This window comes from Cryptomeria japonica, chromosome 10 (genome assembly GCF_030272615.1).
Source record: "Cryptomeria japonica chromosome 10, Sugi_1.0, whole genome shotgun sequence".
NCBI classification, from domain to species: Eukaryota; Viridiplantae; Streptophyta; class Pinopsida; order Cupressales; family Cupressaceae; genus Cryptomeria; species Cryptomeria japonica.
In genome coordinates this window covers 411685989-411703358 of record NC_081414.1, presented here as the reverse complement: position 1 = coordinate 411703358, position 17370 = coordinate 411685989, and the positions used below count along the sequence as shown (strand labels likewise).

General features: G+C 36.5%; 1 protein-coding gene across 1 annotated transcript in view; it reads left to right on the top strand.

The window, feature by feature from the left end:
• The window catches only part of LOC131038494 (ubiquitin-like-specific protease 1A), a 59865-nt gene that overhangs the window by 13372 nt on the left and 29123 nt on the right, over nt 1–17370 (top strand). The window contains exons 2-4 of the mRNA XM_057970931.2: nt 5857–5939; nt 6065–6158; nt 6294–6392. Of these exons, the coding sequence (XP_057826914.1) occupies nt 5857–5939; nt 6065–6158; nt 6294–6392 (276 nt within the window). The remainder of the gene's footprint in view (nt 1–5856; nt 5940–6064; nt 6159–6293; nt 6393–17370) is intronic.

Genomic DNA, 17370 nt, shown 5'->3' with positions numbered 1-17370 from the left:
TTGGGTCCTTGATGTATTTGGTTAACACTAGACCAGATATTTGCTATGCAGTGGGTGCACTTAGCCAGTTCATGAGTGAACCTAGACAGATACATCTAGTTGCAGCCAAGCATATTTTGAGATACTTGCGTGGCACAGTCGGATATGGCTTGAAATACTCTTCCAGTGTGGACTTGATACTTGAAGGATATTTTGATTCTGATTGGGCAGGGAGTGTTATTGATTGGAAGAGCACCTCTGGGTGTTGCTTCAGCTTGGGATCTGCTATGATTTCCTGGTGTAGCAGGAAGCAGTCCTCAGTAGCTTTGAGCACTGCAGAGGCAGAATACATTGCAGCATGTGTGGCAACTCGTGAAGCAGTGTGGCTTCGTAAGCTCCTTGCAGGATTGTTTGGACAATCATCGGAGCCTACTACCATTCATTGTGATAACCAAAGCTGTGTGAAGCTTGCAGTCAATCTAGTATTTCATGACAGAACAAAGCATGTTGAGATTCAGTACCACTATATGAAAGATATGGTACAAAGGAATGTTGTTTAGTTGAGATACATTTGTACTGAAGAACAAACGGCTGACATTCTCACCAAGCCTCTTGCGAAAGTGAAATTTGTGCATTTTTGAGACAAGCTTGGAGTTGTGGAGAATAAAGCCCTTGCTGAGAGGGAGTCTCAACATCAGTAATTACTTGATATGTATTGTTATGCATTCTCCTTTGTGAGAGAAGTTTGAGGTATCAACCCTTGTTGGGCATTCTTCTCTATGAGAGAAGTTTGAGGTATCAGCCCTTCTTGTGCATTCTTCTCTGTGAGAGAAGTTTGAGGTTCCAACCCTTGTTCCACCCTCTGGGAGTAGCCATGGTGGATGTCACTGTATGACTCAGTTAACAAGAAGGATTCCTCCCTAGCTAAGAGGGAGTGTTAATGTGATAGCTATGGTCGGATCCTTCAGGCCGACATAGCAAATGGAAATGTGTGAATGGCCTATCAGCCTCACACATTTATAAGTTCGATTTAATACTTATCCTTACCAATTTGTAATTCGTATTTAATTAAAAGTGGTCTAATTAAACGGTTAATAATGACTATTATTAATCGGTTAGTTCAAACCGATTATTGTTTTAATTTGCCACCCTTGGAGAAAGACACATTAATTGAAGTAGTGCCGACTTTTGATTAAGAGACTTGTTGCTTGGAAGGGGCAGATTGGTTGGAGACATCCACATATGGGTACATATAACTCGGTTCCCTCTCTCTTCAAGTGCATCGAATGGTTAACATAACAAGCAAATCGAACCTTCAGCAGATCGTGTAAGCAAATCAGCATCATCTTCAGCAATATAATCTTTGATCGTGTCAAACCAATTTGCAGTTCGAGTATATTGCTTATCGTCAATTGTTCGTGGACTATCATTTAACAGTTTGGATCTGATTCATCTAACAAAATACATTGATCATATCACATATCTCGTTGTGCAAAGATTGATTATATATTACAAAAGAATCATATTATTTGAGCCTGCTTGTAATTGAGATCATTCAATTGATAAGGAACTATATTGCTGGGTTTTTCACCTTCAAGTTGGAAGGTTTTCCCAGGGTATCTTGGTGTATGCAGCGCATTTTGTGTGAATTTTCTATCTATATAATCTGATCACCTAAATTTAACAATTACAATCATTTATGAGATGGGGAGAAATAAGAGTCGATAGTCTTGACCGCACCAGACTCCACCAAGTTCTCACCAATTAGCTTTACCTTCTCCTGATCCTTCTTCCTACCAACTTTTAGAGGCTTCTTTGGGGCACCCTTTTTCAGGGCTTTTTGATGAATTCCCAAACTTGAGGTTGAACCCTTACCTTTATTACTATCCTGTGACTACTACACCAAAATGTCGACTACAACTATAAGATTCGAATCACTTAATCCCACACTAAGTTTAGGTGTCCCCACTACTGCAAAGGTCTTTAACGGGGTATCTGTATCCATTTGTAAATTCATATGTGAATTTAAGTCTCCCTCCTGAGTTCCAACCGGAATGGCACTATCATTTTTAGCACCTATTGTATCAGCTTCCATAAGGGCTTGAACAACATGTACATTCGCAATAGTTCCATCATATCGGTCCAAGTCCTTTAAAGCCTCAAACTTGTTAAATACTTCATCCGCCTCCTTGGAATTAAAGGATCTCTTCTGACCTCTACCCTTATTACGATTCTTCACTAGGATAAATCCTTCTTTGTCCTCCACCATGGGAGCTTTTCCTTCATCTTATTTAGAGGAAGGGTGAGCCGACCACTAGTAGAAGCCCCCTATGGCCTAGCTTTAGGACGTACCCTTTGCAAATGTCCATATTCATGAGAAATACGACATCTAAACGACAAGGTTTCATAATCCAGCAATTGGTTAAGGTATCCTTAAATGAATTTCAGTACAAACATGAGCATAGGTAATTACCTTTTTATCCATAATTTGTCATGAAGGATTCACTGGCTTGCCGATTTGCGCCGCCACGAAGTTGAAAATATCTTCTCGCCATAATTCTAGAGGGAATTTCAGAAATCTCACCTAGACTAGGACCTTGGATGGAATCTCATCAGAGGGATGAAATCAGGATGCCATGACTTGATAAACAAGCCCACCTGATTGTAGAAATAAGGTCCCCCTTCGAAACCTTGTTTCTATCAGACATGCAAGAGAAAATTACTAGGAAATAACTATTTGCAGCAAATAACACTTCCATCTCCCCTTCTGGGTTCCATGTATGTTGCGCCCATGACTCCAAAAAGGGCAATGAAACCCGAAGCCCCATAAACTTGCAAATCAGGGCATGGTTTGTCAAGTAGTTAATATCCTCTCCCATAGAATCAGGTTGAATCACCAGAACAGGCCGGATCTCGCTTTTTGCAAGGCACCCATTAATCTTTGCATACTTGAAATTCTCATCATGAACTGGATTTTCACCCTCCCTAGAATTATTCCCACCAAAGTTCGGATTATCATGCATGCTTGGTGAACCAACACCTATGGTTAAAGCATCTTTGAAATGAATCTTTGCCTCTCTTGAAGAGTCTCCAAGCATAGCCATGCAAGGCCGTTAAGGAAGAAAACAAAATCTAAAACCCCCAACCACCCTTAGGACACTAGAATCGCATCAGAGACAAAACCCAATGCAGCCTCTATTAACAAAACACCACAAACACCTCCCACAAAACTACAACAAGCTGAAAAAAATCCTAGACGACCCGCACGGACTAGATCTCCAACATGCAAGGGCAACTGACACACTTACACAGCACCACCAAGCCGCCTCGCCCAAAGCTTTGAAATAACCCCCAAAGGGCATTGCATATAAAGGCTGCCTCACACAACACTCTTCTCTCCCTCAGCAAATAGACGCCCCCCAAATGCCACACATCTGGCGGCAAAGCCTCAAGCGGCTAGGGTTTCCCCCAGCTCGCATCGCCTCTCAGCTTTGCACAACGCCATCTCACCCGGAAAGCAATATCATTAAAGATGAAGATGTTAATAATCAGAGTTGTAGTGCTTTGAATCTTTTAATAAATTATATTTGAAAAAAACTTGTTGTGGGGTTTTTTTTAAGTTAGAGGAGAAGAACTCGCCTGATTGAGGTCCTTCTGCAATATATTTGTGACGATTTTCCTGCGGTTAGGAGCTGGATGTTCATTGTTTATGGACAACTGTATCAGCAGGTTGAAGAGAACAACAAATTTGTTCATGGACGGCTGCAGCAGTAGGTTGAGCGGAATAACGAACCTGTTTATGGATGGCTGTAGACACAGATTGTATGCTTGAGGGTCAGAGAAGAGGAATGCATCCACTCCTTTAATATTTAACATTTTGATTTTAATTCTTAGGTTTGTTTTTTATTTTAATTTTTTGTTTTTTCAAATAAAATTTATATCTTAATGTTTTATATTTCGAACCATGTCTATTTGCTATTTAAATTTGTTTTTTACTCAATATATTAAAGTTTAATATTTTAAAAATTCAAATTTAATATTTAAAAATATTTGAATCAGATTTTTAATTTAATATATTTATTATTTAACATATATTTATAATTAAATTAAAATTTCAAACATGTGTTTAAATTTAATATAATATTATTTTATTTTTATGAATTTTTTACTTATATTTTAAAAAAATTAAATTTATAAAGGGGAATATAATCACGATTTTGTTTTCTTCGAACTTTTTCCCCTTGCTGAACTTCATTTGATTTTTATTGTCTTCGAACACAAATTTGACAGATTACAACAAACACTGACCACATTAAAATGTCCTCCTACACAAATTATCTCAATTACTGCCATTAATGGCTTGTGCCACCAAAGTTCTCACTTAATGCCCAATCATCTCCTAGACATCCAATTGGCCCATGCCAAGATACGGTGACATTAACCAATATGAAACACAATCCCTTCTTCAATAATGACAAATATTACCTTGTGAGCTAACATCAAAGTTGGATGGACACAGATACGGATATGGATACGGTCATTTTTTAAGACCCCGAATATGGATACAGCTGGATATGACATTCATAAAAAACACATACACATATTTAATACAATTTCTTAAGTTATTAGAGGAGATTTTCATTACTTCAAAAGTAATATAGACATACAATTGCTACATAAATAATTATAAGGTGATTTAAAAATTTACAATATGCAAAAAGAGTAGATTTGCATTGGAAGATAATTCTCATTTGATGTATGTTTTGTTTATACCAATTTTTTTAAAAAATTGCATGAATGAAGTTGTTTTAACTTAAATTTAAGAAGATTTATGTCAAATTTTGGAAAAATCAAATCACATAGTATTTGGCACGGTTGGAAATCAAGTTTATTTGGGCATGCGTGGGTACAGTATCTAACGTGTATCTCAGCCGTATTGGATATGTATCTGTTTCAGATATCGGGTTACGCATGCCTAGGTAGGGACACGGGAGTTTCCGGCTACTCTGGTTAACATATCTTGCCTTATAGACTTTTATTCAAGGTGGATGATATGTTACATGCCGGCTAAAATCTAACCAAGTATTCAGTAAATGATTACAAATGGCCACTGAAGGATTTTAATCCACATCTGCATTTGCCAGGTGATGGGCTGTTGAATTCAACCACCTCTTACAATGATCGAATTTGATCTCATCAAGTCTAGATTTAATGGCCACTACTTCTTCCATATATCTGTTCCAAACTGGGCTCTTTCCTTTGCTAATGGTCTGAATCACTACCACGGAGTCATCTTCAACCACATTATTGGGCAGCCTGAGAGAAGCAGCAGCTTGCAAACTAGCTATTAATACTTCCCATTACGCCTTATTATTAATCCCTAATAACAGTGAGCCACTGTATAGAAATTCTCTTGTCAATTCCTAAGCACAATGCTACCTCCTGCCACACCTGGATCACCTAGAGAGCCACTATCAAAATGTAGTTTGGTTTTTTCTGTAGGGGAAGGGTTCCCTACATCCTCTCTCAGACTTTGTTTGGTTTGCTCATTTTACCATTTTTGCTTCCAATTGTAAGCTTTCTTATTTTCCTGAATTAATATCAACGTTGCATAAAATTGAAAGTTCAAAAGTACAGCAATTTTTTTTTGTATTATTAGTGTTCTTCTGTTTTTTTTTGTTGGACGAGTGTTAATGTTTTTCTGTTATCTGTATGCCAAAGGGTTTGTTTGAAAATCAACTAAGGAATACTTTTGATGCAAATCCTTTTTCCCTCTGTCCAAGTCTGTATTCAAGGTGTAATCTTGTCCAGAAAACTATCATATAATGCTTAAAATATTGTGTGAAAATTGTCCTGATAAAGCACAAGTTCTTACAGGTTGTTTCTCTACGTGATGCACTTGCACCACTTGATGATGAAGCTGAAGCTGAGGTAGCACGTGTCTTAAAGGGTCGGAGGAGGTATGATTTAACTCTTGTAATATGTATTTATTAACAAGATCAAGGGAGGTAGGATGACTTTATTGTTGCAGATTCAAGAGTTCGCATGCATGACCTCTCTTGATAATTGAGTTTTTTGTTTGCAGACAGGAAGTATTGGTCATGCATAAAAGTTCTAATATTGAAATAACAAAACAAACACTAGAATGTTTGACGCCTGGTGCATGGTTGAATGATGAAGTAAGTCTGTAGAAAAACTTGCTTAGTCCAATTTTTTTAGTCTTCATATGTACATTTGATAAATGTAGGGAAGTATATGCCCTAAGAATATCTTTTAAAGTAGTTTAATGTTGAAATTTTTCTTTGTAATTACAGGTTATAAACTTATATTTTGAATTACTAAAAGAGAGAGAGAAACGTGATCCAGAGAAATTCTTAAAGTGCCATTTCTTTAATACATTTTTTTACAAAAAGGTATGTTATATGTATCTCTGAGCTATTATCATTTTTGTGAAGATAATATATCCAAGCAATTGTCTTGTTTGTTGTTCTTCAAGAATGATATAAGAAAGCAAATGACAACAAATTATTTCTCGCATTTAGCAGAAATGCCATCATTAAAGCTCTCCATCATTCCCCAAAGACCTTTTTTGCATACCTTTACATTTAGCTAAAGCCCTCAACGATTGGCTGTTGTGCGTGGTTCTCCTATGCTAGTTCTCTTTACAGTAACCAAGATCTTTGCATTGTTTTGAGTCTCGTCTCACACTCCTTTGTGTAGTAGGAGAGCTATTTGAAAGTTATGTACCAGCCATTCAGTAAATTGATAGGCGTTTATGCTATGGTGTGGGTTCTCTCTCCTTTCCAATGGTTGAGATTTAATTAAGATTGTTTGCTTAGATATTTCACTTTTAGTTGGAACTCAGCATACACCCCAGTAAATCAAAAGCACCTCATTCACATAAATAACTTGAGAACTAATATTATAGTGTAGATATTTTCCAAATTTCGTGTCAATGTTTTTCATGTTGCTTTTTGAGTGCTTGTAGTGTGGTACTCTTAGAGCAAGGTGACGTGTGCTACAAGTCTTCTAAAGTCTTTGCTGCTTTATAGACTTCAAGGATGACTTTCACTTTGTTCAGGGACTGTAAAAATTCCAATATGATGACAAATTACTTAATGCTTTGAAAAACATTGAATTAATCACAAAAATCATTGAAATTCAAACTATAGAAACGAAGACAAGTATGCAAACAATTTACACCTTATATCTACTACTTCGTATTTCTTTGAAAGCTTACAAGTAATCCTCCACAACTGTCAAACTAACAGCTGCATGGAAGTTTTACATTGTACTGAGTTATGATACTTTTATCTTGTATCTATCTTTATACTATTCAGCTAAAAAAATCTTATCTTTCAAGAATGGTATTCTTATATCACGCAGTAGATGTTTTGGAAGATAAGTCTGAATCATTAGTGCTTATCCAGACTTTATTAGACTTAATTAACTAAATAAGAGTTTTTCAGTTTATCACTTAAGTGAATTACAAAATAGAAATAACTCAAACCACTTTTATGTTCACACTGAACTTGTGCAGAAGGTACTAACTGAGCTAAAATAATCCACAGGGATACCACTTATTCAGAAGCGCCAGCTACTAGATAACATCACTTACCATCCATGAGGCTTTGGGATAGTTGGCATCCATTTGTTACTAGCCATGATTACTCTGACTTCACCAAGAGTCCATTGGAATAAAATACGGGTGTCCTCCAAGTGATATAATTTATTTGCAATTGTATTTGTGAGAAAACAAAACAAATCTCACTTTTATTTTTTTCGATGTTTCTAATTGGGTCAACTTTAAATGGTAGTGCTTTTGGAGTGCAACTTGGTGCTAAAATTGGTCTTCATCTATTGCAAAATTAGATAGATGGTAGTTGTACAAAACAAAATGTGAAGAGTGTAAACCAACATCTAAGTTACCAGTTCGGGTACAGATATTGAAATCGGTATGATGGTATGTGATATTTTTCCCCTTGGGTACGGTATTTTCAAAATTATAAATTATAAGAATAGTGATACTCATTATTGCGAATAAATAGAATATTTAAATACCTCATATAATCACATTCATAATGTGCAAAGATGAAAATACTCAAGTCTCAATGTCATTACACAATGAAAATTCAAAATTACAATCAATATTTAATAGTCTTCAAATTCTTCTTCATCAAAAGCATCAAGGTCAACGTTTGGCTCAATTTTATTTGAAACACAATCAATTGGAGTGCCACTCCCACTAGTTGTGTCACGTGCAAAAGCTGCCTCATCCATAGAGACTTCGAATAAGCACACTTAAGGGGTAGATCTTGATTCTTTGTCATGTCCTCATTGCATTTAGGTGTCTTATGTGACAAGAGATGAAGGTTGGAGAGTACATTGGCCAAATCCTCTACTTCTCGGCTCCCAAATGGTTGTGCATGATCGAGTGGATGAAGGAGAATGTTCTTCAATTCTGCTCGGTTGAAGAAGAACTTGCAACCTATTGAGTTTGCATACAACATTTGGTATTTAATTTTATATATTCAAAACATAAATTATAAAATTATATTATGATAAAATATAATATATTACATAATAGCGTTGAATGAAAAATAGAAAAAAAGAGATACTTAGGAGAGAATTTTAATTGCAAGAGGCTGCAAGTTAATGGAGCTTTGACTATTTAGATACCACCAATCATGAGCATCTTATATTTTTCTCGAAGATTGGAAACATCATGATTTTTTTGAAGATATGAAGTGGTCAAACTTGTTTGAGAGAATACCATGGATAAAAGTTGAACTACCCATACCTGGGAAAAACTCTCCAAGCCCAAAAACACGACTCAGCAAAATCTCGACAACTTAAAAAATATGCTTAAATTTCATTTGAAACACATTTTTTTGTTGTTGCAAAATTCAGTGAGAAGATGCATCCAATGAGTACATAACAGAAACAAGTTGAGTCTAAGTTATATTTGATTGATTTGAATGCAAATTGGGTACAAAATGGCATCCTCCTATGGAATGCTAATACCTAATAGTTTGAAACAAATTGAAAATAGCAAAGTGTTTTTGTAAAACTAACAGAAAAAAATTCATTAAAACATTCTACATCTGCCTTTTCCTTGCTTTAGTTCTAGGGGAGAGGTAGTACTAGATGGTCTAGTCCTAGGAGTTTGTTGTGGCTCCTTTGCCTCACTTGACTTGATGGGCTGTGGCTCGACCTCCATCCTAGGTGTAGATGTTGGTGGCAATGACTCCTTAGCCTCATCAATGTCATCCAATCCCAAATCTCATGTTGCACCCCCCTCCTCCAATGCCCGCCTCTCCAAATCATAGATCTCATCCTCGATAAGCAATGGAGGTTGCCGATACTGCCTGTCCAATCACCATAAGGATCTATCTCATCTGAATCAATTGGATCATCGGATATTTCCTCTACCTTTCTTGTGGGTAGCCAAAGATTGTATTGCTCAAAGACAAGGTCATTGAGGCATTTCTGAGCTAATTTGTTCCTCTTATTTGTGTGGATGGCCTTGAACAAGCTCCAATTGCGCAAACAAATGGATACTCTATAGGTTGGCATAAGATGCGTAGGGCAAATCTTTGGAGAATTGGGGTATTTCCACCCCAACTTATCCTCTAAGGCTACACAAAATAAAATATTGAAGAGTTACAAAGCAAAGTCAAAACATATTTGATCAAATTATCAATAATTGTAAATTGTAAATGTAACTTGTAAGATGCGTGTGGAAGGCTTCAAATTTTATTCTTGGTGTTTGAATGGTTTTTCCTCGCTTAGTTAGTTTTGAAGAAAAGAGCACACCCCTTGCTTTCCTATAAACTTTGTAATTCATTGACAATGAGGTTTCTAACCTCAACTTGGGGAGGGTCGAGGAAGTACCTTGCTGCATGGATGGGTTGGTGGAGTTGATTGTTCCACCTCCTATCAATAATCTCCCATATGGGATGAAATTTGAGGCGGTTGCCCTTATAATCATTTTTGATTTATTCCTTGGCCCTTTCCATAGGCTCATAAAGATATCCCATCAGGGTTTGATCCCCATCTACCAAGCAAAGAATTCTAATCAAGGGCTCCGACACCCACAATTTAATAAAGATTAAAGTTACAAATTTATAACGAAAGACTTAAATAAAAAAAAATATTTAATTTGAATTTTAATTCGATGTTTTGAAGTTACCTTCACTATATGTGTAGCTCCTTGTGCAAAAAGTTTGTCAAAGACTACACATGCAACTCTCTCTCGTTTAGACTACTTTGAATAAGATGAGGTTAGCCATGCTTGACTCTCAAACATTTGTTTCAAAATCATCAATAAACCAAGAATGCTTTGCAATGTTAAGAAAATCGTTGCAAACCTTGTGGCACTCAATCTTACCAACTCTTTCTCTTGGGTGTGATCTCTCATCAAGTGAAGAATCCAAGGGCGATTATAGATAAATTTTGTGATGATGCTTGCATTATCTTCAATTGATGTCAGCAAATGAAGTTTGCCTATGTCCTCCAAAAGAAGGTCAAGGACATGTGCCACACAAAGTGACCAAAAAAGTGTCTTCTGTTTCTTTTGGAGGATTCTTTCAACCACCACATATGTTGCTGTATTATTAGTAATTATTTGCACCACATTTTTTATTCCCACCTTGATGACAACTTCCACCAACATTAGAGCCAAATTTTCAGCATTTTTTGCTTTGTTGGAGGCATCCATTGATTTCAAAAAGCCACATTATTTTTGCAAGCTACCAAAAAATCAATGATGGTGTGGTTTTTCCCATTCATCTACCCATCAGGAAGAATAGTGCACCCATATATTTTCCATTTCTTTATTTGATCTTCCACCACTTCCATTGCCCTATCAATTGCATTCATGAGCGACCTACAATTACAAATTGAAATCAAGATAACAATTTAAAATTTTAAGCAAAAAATAGCTTAAATTTAACATAAATTATTATAAATTAAAGAACAGAAATTTTTCTAAAACTCAACATAAATTACTATAACTATCAGTATAAATTATAAATTATAAATTTTTTTAAGTTAGCTTACCTGCCACTCAAGTTAGCTTACCTGCCACTCAAGTCTTTGCAAGAAGGCACCTTGTTGCCTTTTCCTGCAACTTATAATACGGTATTAAAATTCTCCCAGTAAGGATTATTTGTCACATTGAAATGGATGTTTTTAAAGCATGAAAAATCAACACATGCAATGTTTGCATGCTCATGCATCTCCCTATTACCACCAATTGCCTCCAATGATGGTCGTGCTCCAAGTGTTGTTTTGGGCTAGTGCTGTCACTCTACCAGAAGTAGATGAATTGGTGTTAGTGGTGGTGGTGGATTCATTTCGGATACATGGACCATGAAGAGGGTAGTTTATGTTTTAAAGTGCATCCTTATTTGATTCAAGGTTGATTGGAGCACCATGAGAAGCAACTATGGATGCTGCCATGCTTGCCTTTGCTCTCCCCCTTTGTAATTTTTTTATCTTTTGTGACTACATGTTGGGCATTCATTTCTCTTTTTATTTCTTCAGTGGTCATAGGACGACACTTGGGATAACGGTGAGTTATGTTTGCGAGATGGTATTATAGGTGGCCTATGCTTCCACGATATACTTTTACACATCTAATGCAAAAAACTAACCTAGGGTATGGTCCTTGATAGCCATATTTCCAAGCAGGGTCTCTAGCTCTTGCAAGACAAGTGCCTACAAATGATGATGGCAACATCAATGGGGCAAAGTTTGAGGCTGAACTAGATGCAAAAACTTCTCTATTTGCCATTATAAATTAACCTACACATACAAAGCGAAAGCACAACTTGTTAATTTTTTCATAGAAAAATTAAAAAATTAACCTAAATTAGTATAAGTCAATATAGATTAGTAAAAATTAATCTAATCTAAAATCCTAAACGTTTTCTTCAAAAAACAAGGATTCAAAAAATTGTATAAATAGTGAAAAAAGAAGAAAAAAATTGCCAAAAAAAGGTGATGAATCTTTGTTTTGTGGAATTTAATTCTATTTAGACTACTTAGTATTAGCATATGATTTTTTTTAAAACCTAGATGCAACAAAAATGAAGTTAAATGTTTTAAAAACAAAGATTAACAAAAGCTAAAAACTTACATTTGATTTCAATTTGCTTTTGAAATTCATCCAAAAATCTTTTCTAATTTTGTCTCCTCGATAGAAGATTGTTGCAAAAATGAAACTAAAATGTGCTTTTCGGTGGGGGTCTCGGGCATATATTTATAAGCGGCCAAGTCTTTTTGTCGAACCAAGAAAAACTCGACAAGTTCAGTCTTTTGGCAGAAGTCAGCGAGTTAAGTTTTTTGGCAAAACTCTACAAGTTAAGTTTTCCAGCAAAACGTGGTGAGTTAAGTTTTCAGGCAAAATTCGACGAGTTAAGTTTTCCAACAAAACTCAACAAGTTTAGTTTTCCGGCAAAACTCGCCAAGTTTGGTTTTTGGTCAGAACTCGACGAGTTTTTCGCCAAAACTCGGCTAGTTTCAGTCAAAACGTGACAAGTAAAACTCGTGAGTTTTTGTTGGAATAATTCCTTTGAGCCAAAAACTTGGCGAATACTCGATGAATAGTGCATATATGCTTTGGATATCTTTATTTGAAAGTATCTTGCTAATTGCAACCTTGTGACTAGTGGCAACCTCTTCAAGAATGAAAGTATCTCTTTGCTTAATACTTTGGCAACAAAAAAAATGCGAGTACTCGATGAATAGTGCATCTATGCTATGGATATCTTCATTTGAAAGTATCTTGCTAATTGCAACCTTGTGACCAATGGCAACCCCTTCAACAATGAAAGTATCTATTTGCTTAATACTTTGGCGACAAAAAAAATGCCAACAACTGTAAGGGGGTGGTCATCTTGTTCCAATGGTTGATGATATTTTGAATAATTTTCAAAAAATGTTTCTTTTGGATCATGTACCTTCATTTGAAAGTATCTTGCTAATTTCAACCTTGTGACCAATGGCAACCCCTTCAACAATGAAAGTATCTATTTGCTTAATACTTCGGTGACAAAAAAAATGCCAAAAATTGTAAGGGGGTGGTGATCTTGTTCCAATGGTCGATGATATTTTGTATAATTTTCAAAAAATGTTTCTTTTGGATCATGTTCCTTGGTTTCTATTATAACTCTTATTTCTCCACCATAAAGTCCATGCCATGGTAAATTTCACCCGAACATGGGCAATTGATATTAGCATATGTGATCATGTTGATGATGGGCTTGGTGTAATGTCCCTTTTTAGTAAAAGCCCTAAGTTTTGCCCTAAATCACCATTTCATGCGTCATTTTGTCTGAAGCACTATGGTCACCGATGCCACTTGAGTCCTGCAGGCTAACTAGCAATTCCTCCTAAAAACTAGGAACTTGCCCTAAAAAATAGGAATCTCACTCCAAACTCTAGAAACTGCTCAAAAGGCTCTTGCTCTATTCTGTGGTCCCCCGGGTGGTCATCCCTTCAACTACTAGTTCTCCCCAAAAAATAGGAGACTTACCTAAAAAGTAGGAATTGCCGTATAAACACTGAAAAAGTTCACAGAGCCCTTGCAAAGCTCTATGCCTGTTAGAATGAGTCCCCTAACCATTCTCCTGACCTACGGGAACCCAGATAATAGGCCAACCATGCTCATCTGCCTATCTCCTAGAAAGGGAACATTACACTATTTCAGTGGATTCTATGAGGATATTGGCAATGAAACTAGGATCTTTTACTTTCCCTTCACAATCCTTTGCCTTCAAAAACATTGCCACTTTAAGTGACACACTAAAAGCCTAAAACATTGATCAATGGTCTACTTTTGAAATCTTTCGATTAATAAAAATTGATGGACACATTTGTTTGGGCCGTGTATCCTTAATTACTCTCAATGATGTCTGTATTGAAAATTTCTCCTTTGCTAATAAGGTGGTTTACATCTTTTCATACCTAGGACTAACATAATTAGGAGGTGTATTACAAAGGGTCGTCACCATATTGTGCCAATAAGGTGATCTTACAACTTTGAAAGGAAGTTCATTGGCATAAATGCAATGATCAATGCTTTGATCTTCAATCTTCCACATTTCATTTTTGAAGGCCTTCTCCAATGGGTGTCTTCTTCGCAAAACTGAAACATTCTTTTCTTCAAAAGATGGTGTGGCATTCACATGAAGGATGTGGGCTTGCTGATTGTGAGAAACCACTAGGAGGTTTCAGCAAGCTTCTCTTTGCAAGAGTTTGTGCAAGTGCCTTGTTCTTTAATATAAGCCAATTTTTGGTTCCCTTGTGTAATATCCCCTTTTGGATTGCTTTGAAAGAGTGCAACTCTTCATTATTTCCGCCCTTTGAAAGGGACACAACCTTTCACAATCAGATCTGCACTTCTGCTTGCCCAAATTATCCCCCTCAAATGAGGTTCGCTTCTCCCTTTTATATCTCATGTTTGAGGGAGTCACAACTTTTCATTTCTTGTCTTGTGACCATTCAGAAACTTAATTAAAATTTAATTATATTTATTATACTTGTAAATTTTAATTTTAAATTTTATTATTATTATTTATCATTAACTTGTATATCAAAGTGGGGACATTACAGTCCGCCCTACTCAAAATTGCTTTTCCTCAAGCAATGAACAATTTAACTAAATTTTCCCAATGCAAGGATTCCTAATTAACCCTTGAAGATTTGTAATCGTAAGAATCGTGTTTGGTTGTTTCCTCGATACAAACGAATGTGAAATCCTCATTCATTGAGGAGAGGATTAGATGCATGAAACATATTTATGACCTTTAAATCCATTTTGGTTCACTATTGTTATTCTCATATTATAGATTAACTAAAAATATAGAGCAAAACATGAAGCATACACTTGAGAACATGGAATATACACATGAAAACAAGAAGTAGACACATGGATATATTCAGATACAAGCATACACATGCAGATATAGTTTACTTGGCCCACAAGAAGCAAGAACGTCCAACTAAGACCAGATCCATCCCTTGGGCCAATCACTTTATCATTTCATCCACAAGAGGTAGGAGCATCCAACCAGGACCAAAACCATCTTTCAGAGTAACCAAACCACAAGAGGTAGGAGCGCCTAACTAGGACCAGAACCATCTCTTGGGCCAATTCACTTTATCATTTCATCCATGAGAGGCAGGAGCATCCAACTAGGAACAAAACCATCTCTTGGGCCAATTCACTTTATCATTTCATCCACAAGAGGCAGGAGCATCCAACCAAGACTAGAACCATCTCTTTGGCCAATTCAGTTTATTCTCAAGAGGTAGGAGCGTCCAACCAGGACCAAAACCATCTCTTGGGCCAATTCACTTTACTCACAAGAGGCATGAGTGTCCAACTAGGATCAGAACAATCTCTAGGAATAACCAATCCACAAGAGGCGGGAGCGTCCAACTAGGAGCAGATCCATCTCTTAGGTCAATTCACTTTACTCACAAGTGGCAGGGGCGTCCAACTAGGACCAGAACCATCTCTAGGAGTAACCAATTCACAAGAGGCAGGAGCGTCCAACCAGGACCAGATCCATCTCTTGGGGTGATCAACTCGTTACTTAGCCCACAAGAGGCAAGAATGTCCAACCAGGACCAGATCCCTCTCTTGGGGTAATCAAACTTGCTTCTTATCTAAAGATCTTCATATAGGTTCTATCAATTCTATCATCTCCTTGTGAATGTCCACATGAATGGGTGATGAACCATTACATTTGAAACAACAAGCTCTTCTTTTCAAATCTGCTTATATTAATGATCATCTTGATATTATGCTCCTAGTTGTCCTCATAAATTTGCCATGGAGTTCTAAAAATACTCTCCTCAAAATGTTTCATAAATCTGCTCCAAAGTCTTCTTTATCTTTGCATCAATTCCTCTTCACAACATATCTCTGATATTCTTGATCTGCTCTTAGGTTATTCTTCTTTAAATAATATTTGCTGCATTCTCACATAAAACTTCTGCTTTAGAAATCTGCTCGTAAGTCCTCTGCTCTAAAGTGGCTTATATGTCTGTTCTAATTGTGCTGTATATTTTCTTTAGATCTACCTGTGAACACCCCTTCAGAAATGAATGCTCATAACTCTTCCATAGCTCTGTTCATATATCTTTATCTTTCTTCAGATGCCTGTGTATTTCATTCATCTCTTCCACTCGATGCTTGCACACTTGTTCTTGATCACTATCCCCAGGCATATTGCATAGTGCTGCTCTCACAAGCTGGCAGAATCACTGCTCTGATACCACTTGTAATTTCCGCTTTTGTGGTTGCCGTAAATCTAGCCCTTCTAAATATCAAAGTCTGCTAATTTTTACCCAATTCTCTCTTCTCAATTGAATTAATCTCTTATCTTCATTTGTGGGAAGTCACACCTCTTCATAAGAAATGAGTCATCACTCTTCATTGCTGCCCTTTGAGAAATATAAATTGTTCTCCAAATTGATCTCCCTTTGATGTCCTCAAATGAGACTTTCTCTTTTTTATACCCTCCAATCCAATGTGAGGGAGAGGTCACACTTCTTCATCATGTATGCCCTTTGGCAAAAGGCACACCCTTTCACCATTAGCACCCTTTGAAAGAGTGCAACTCTTCGTTATTTCTGCCCTTTGAAAGGGACACAACCTTTTACAATCAGATCTGCACTTCTTATTTAAATCAGATCTGCACTTCTGCTTCCCCAAATTATTCCCCTCAAATGAGGTTCTCTTCTCCCTTTTATATCTCATATTTGAGGGAGTGTAATGTTCCCTATTCAAAGCTGTCATGGTTCAAATAATTTATCAATCATTAATGGATAAATTATCAATTTATCATACTATATAATTAATTCTATCATCCCTAATCCATAAATCTTAATGCAATGTACCAACCTCTGGTACTACTTCAGTTTTAAGGAAGGAGGAGGATATGTATGGCACCAAAGCGCTTAGAGACCAACTACAATAGGTTTCCTCAAAGTTTACAGATCCAAGCCCTTACCTCTCTTGGGTCAATGCCCTCAAGGCTTACGGGTTGCTGATCCCCACCCTATTTTGGGACTTAACCTATTGCTCGGATTTAGACTGCCCCTCTTTGGAACATCTCATTCCCATCTTCTTAAATACTGACAGTAATAACATGATTTAGACTATAAGTATACTAATTTCTTATGTATTATGAATATATATGAAATTAAGTATGACTGCCATACATATTGCAGTTCATATTAATATTACTATTAATTCTATATAAGAACATTATCAGGCTTCATATATTAAGCATACTTATTAATTATTAAACACATCCCCATGCATACCACCAAGAATGAGGATGTTGCTGCCTTTAACTTGATAACAGTTCTGAT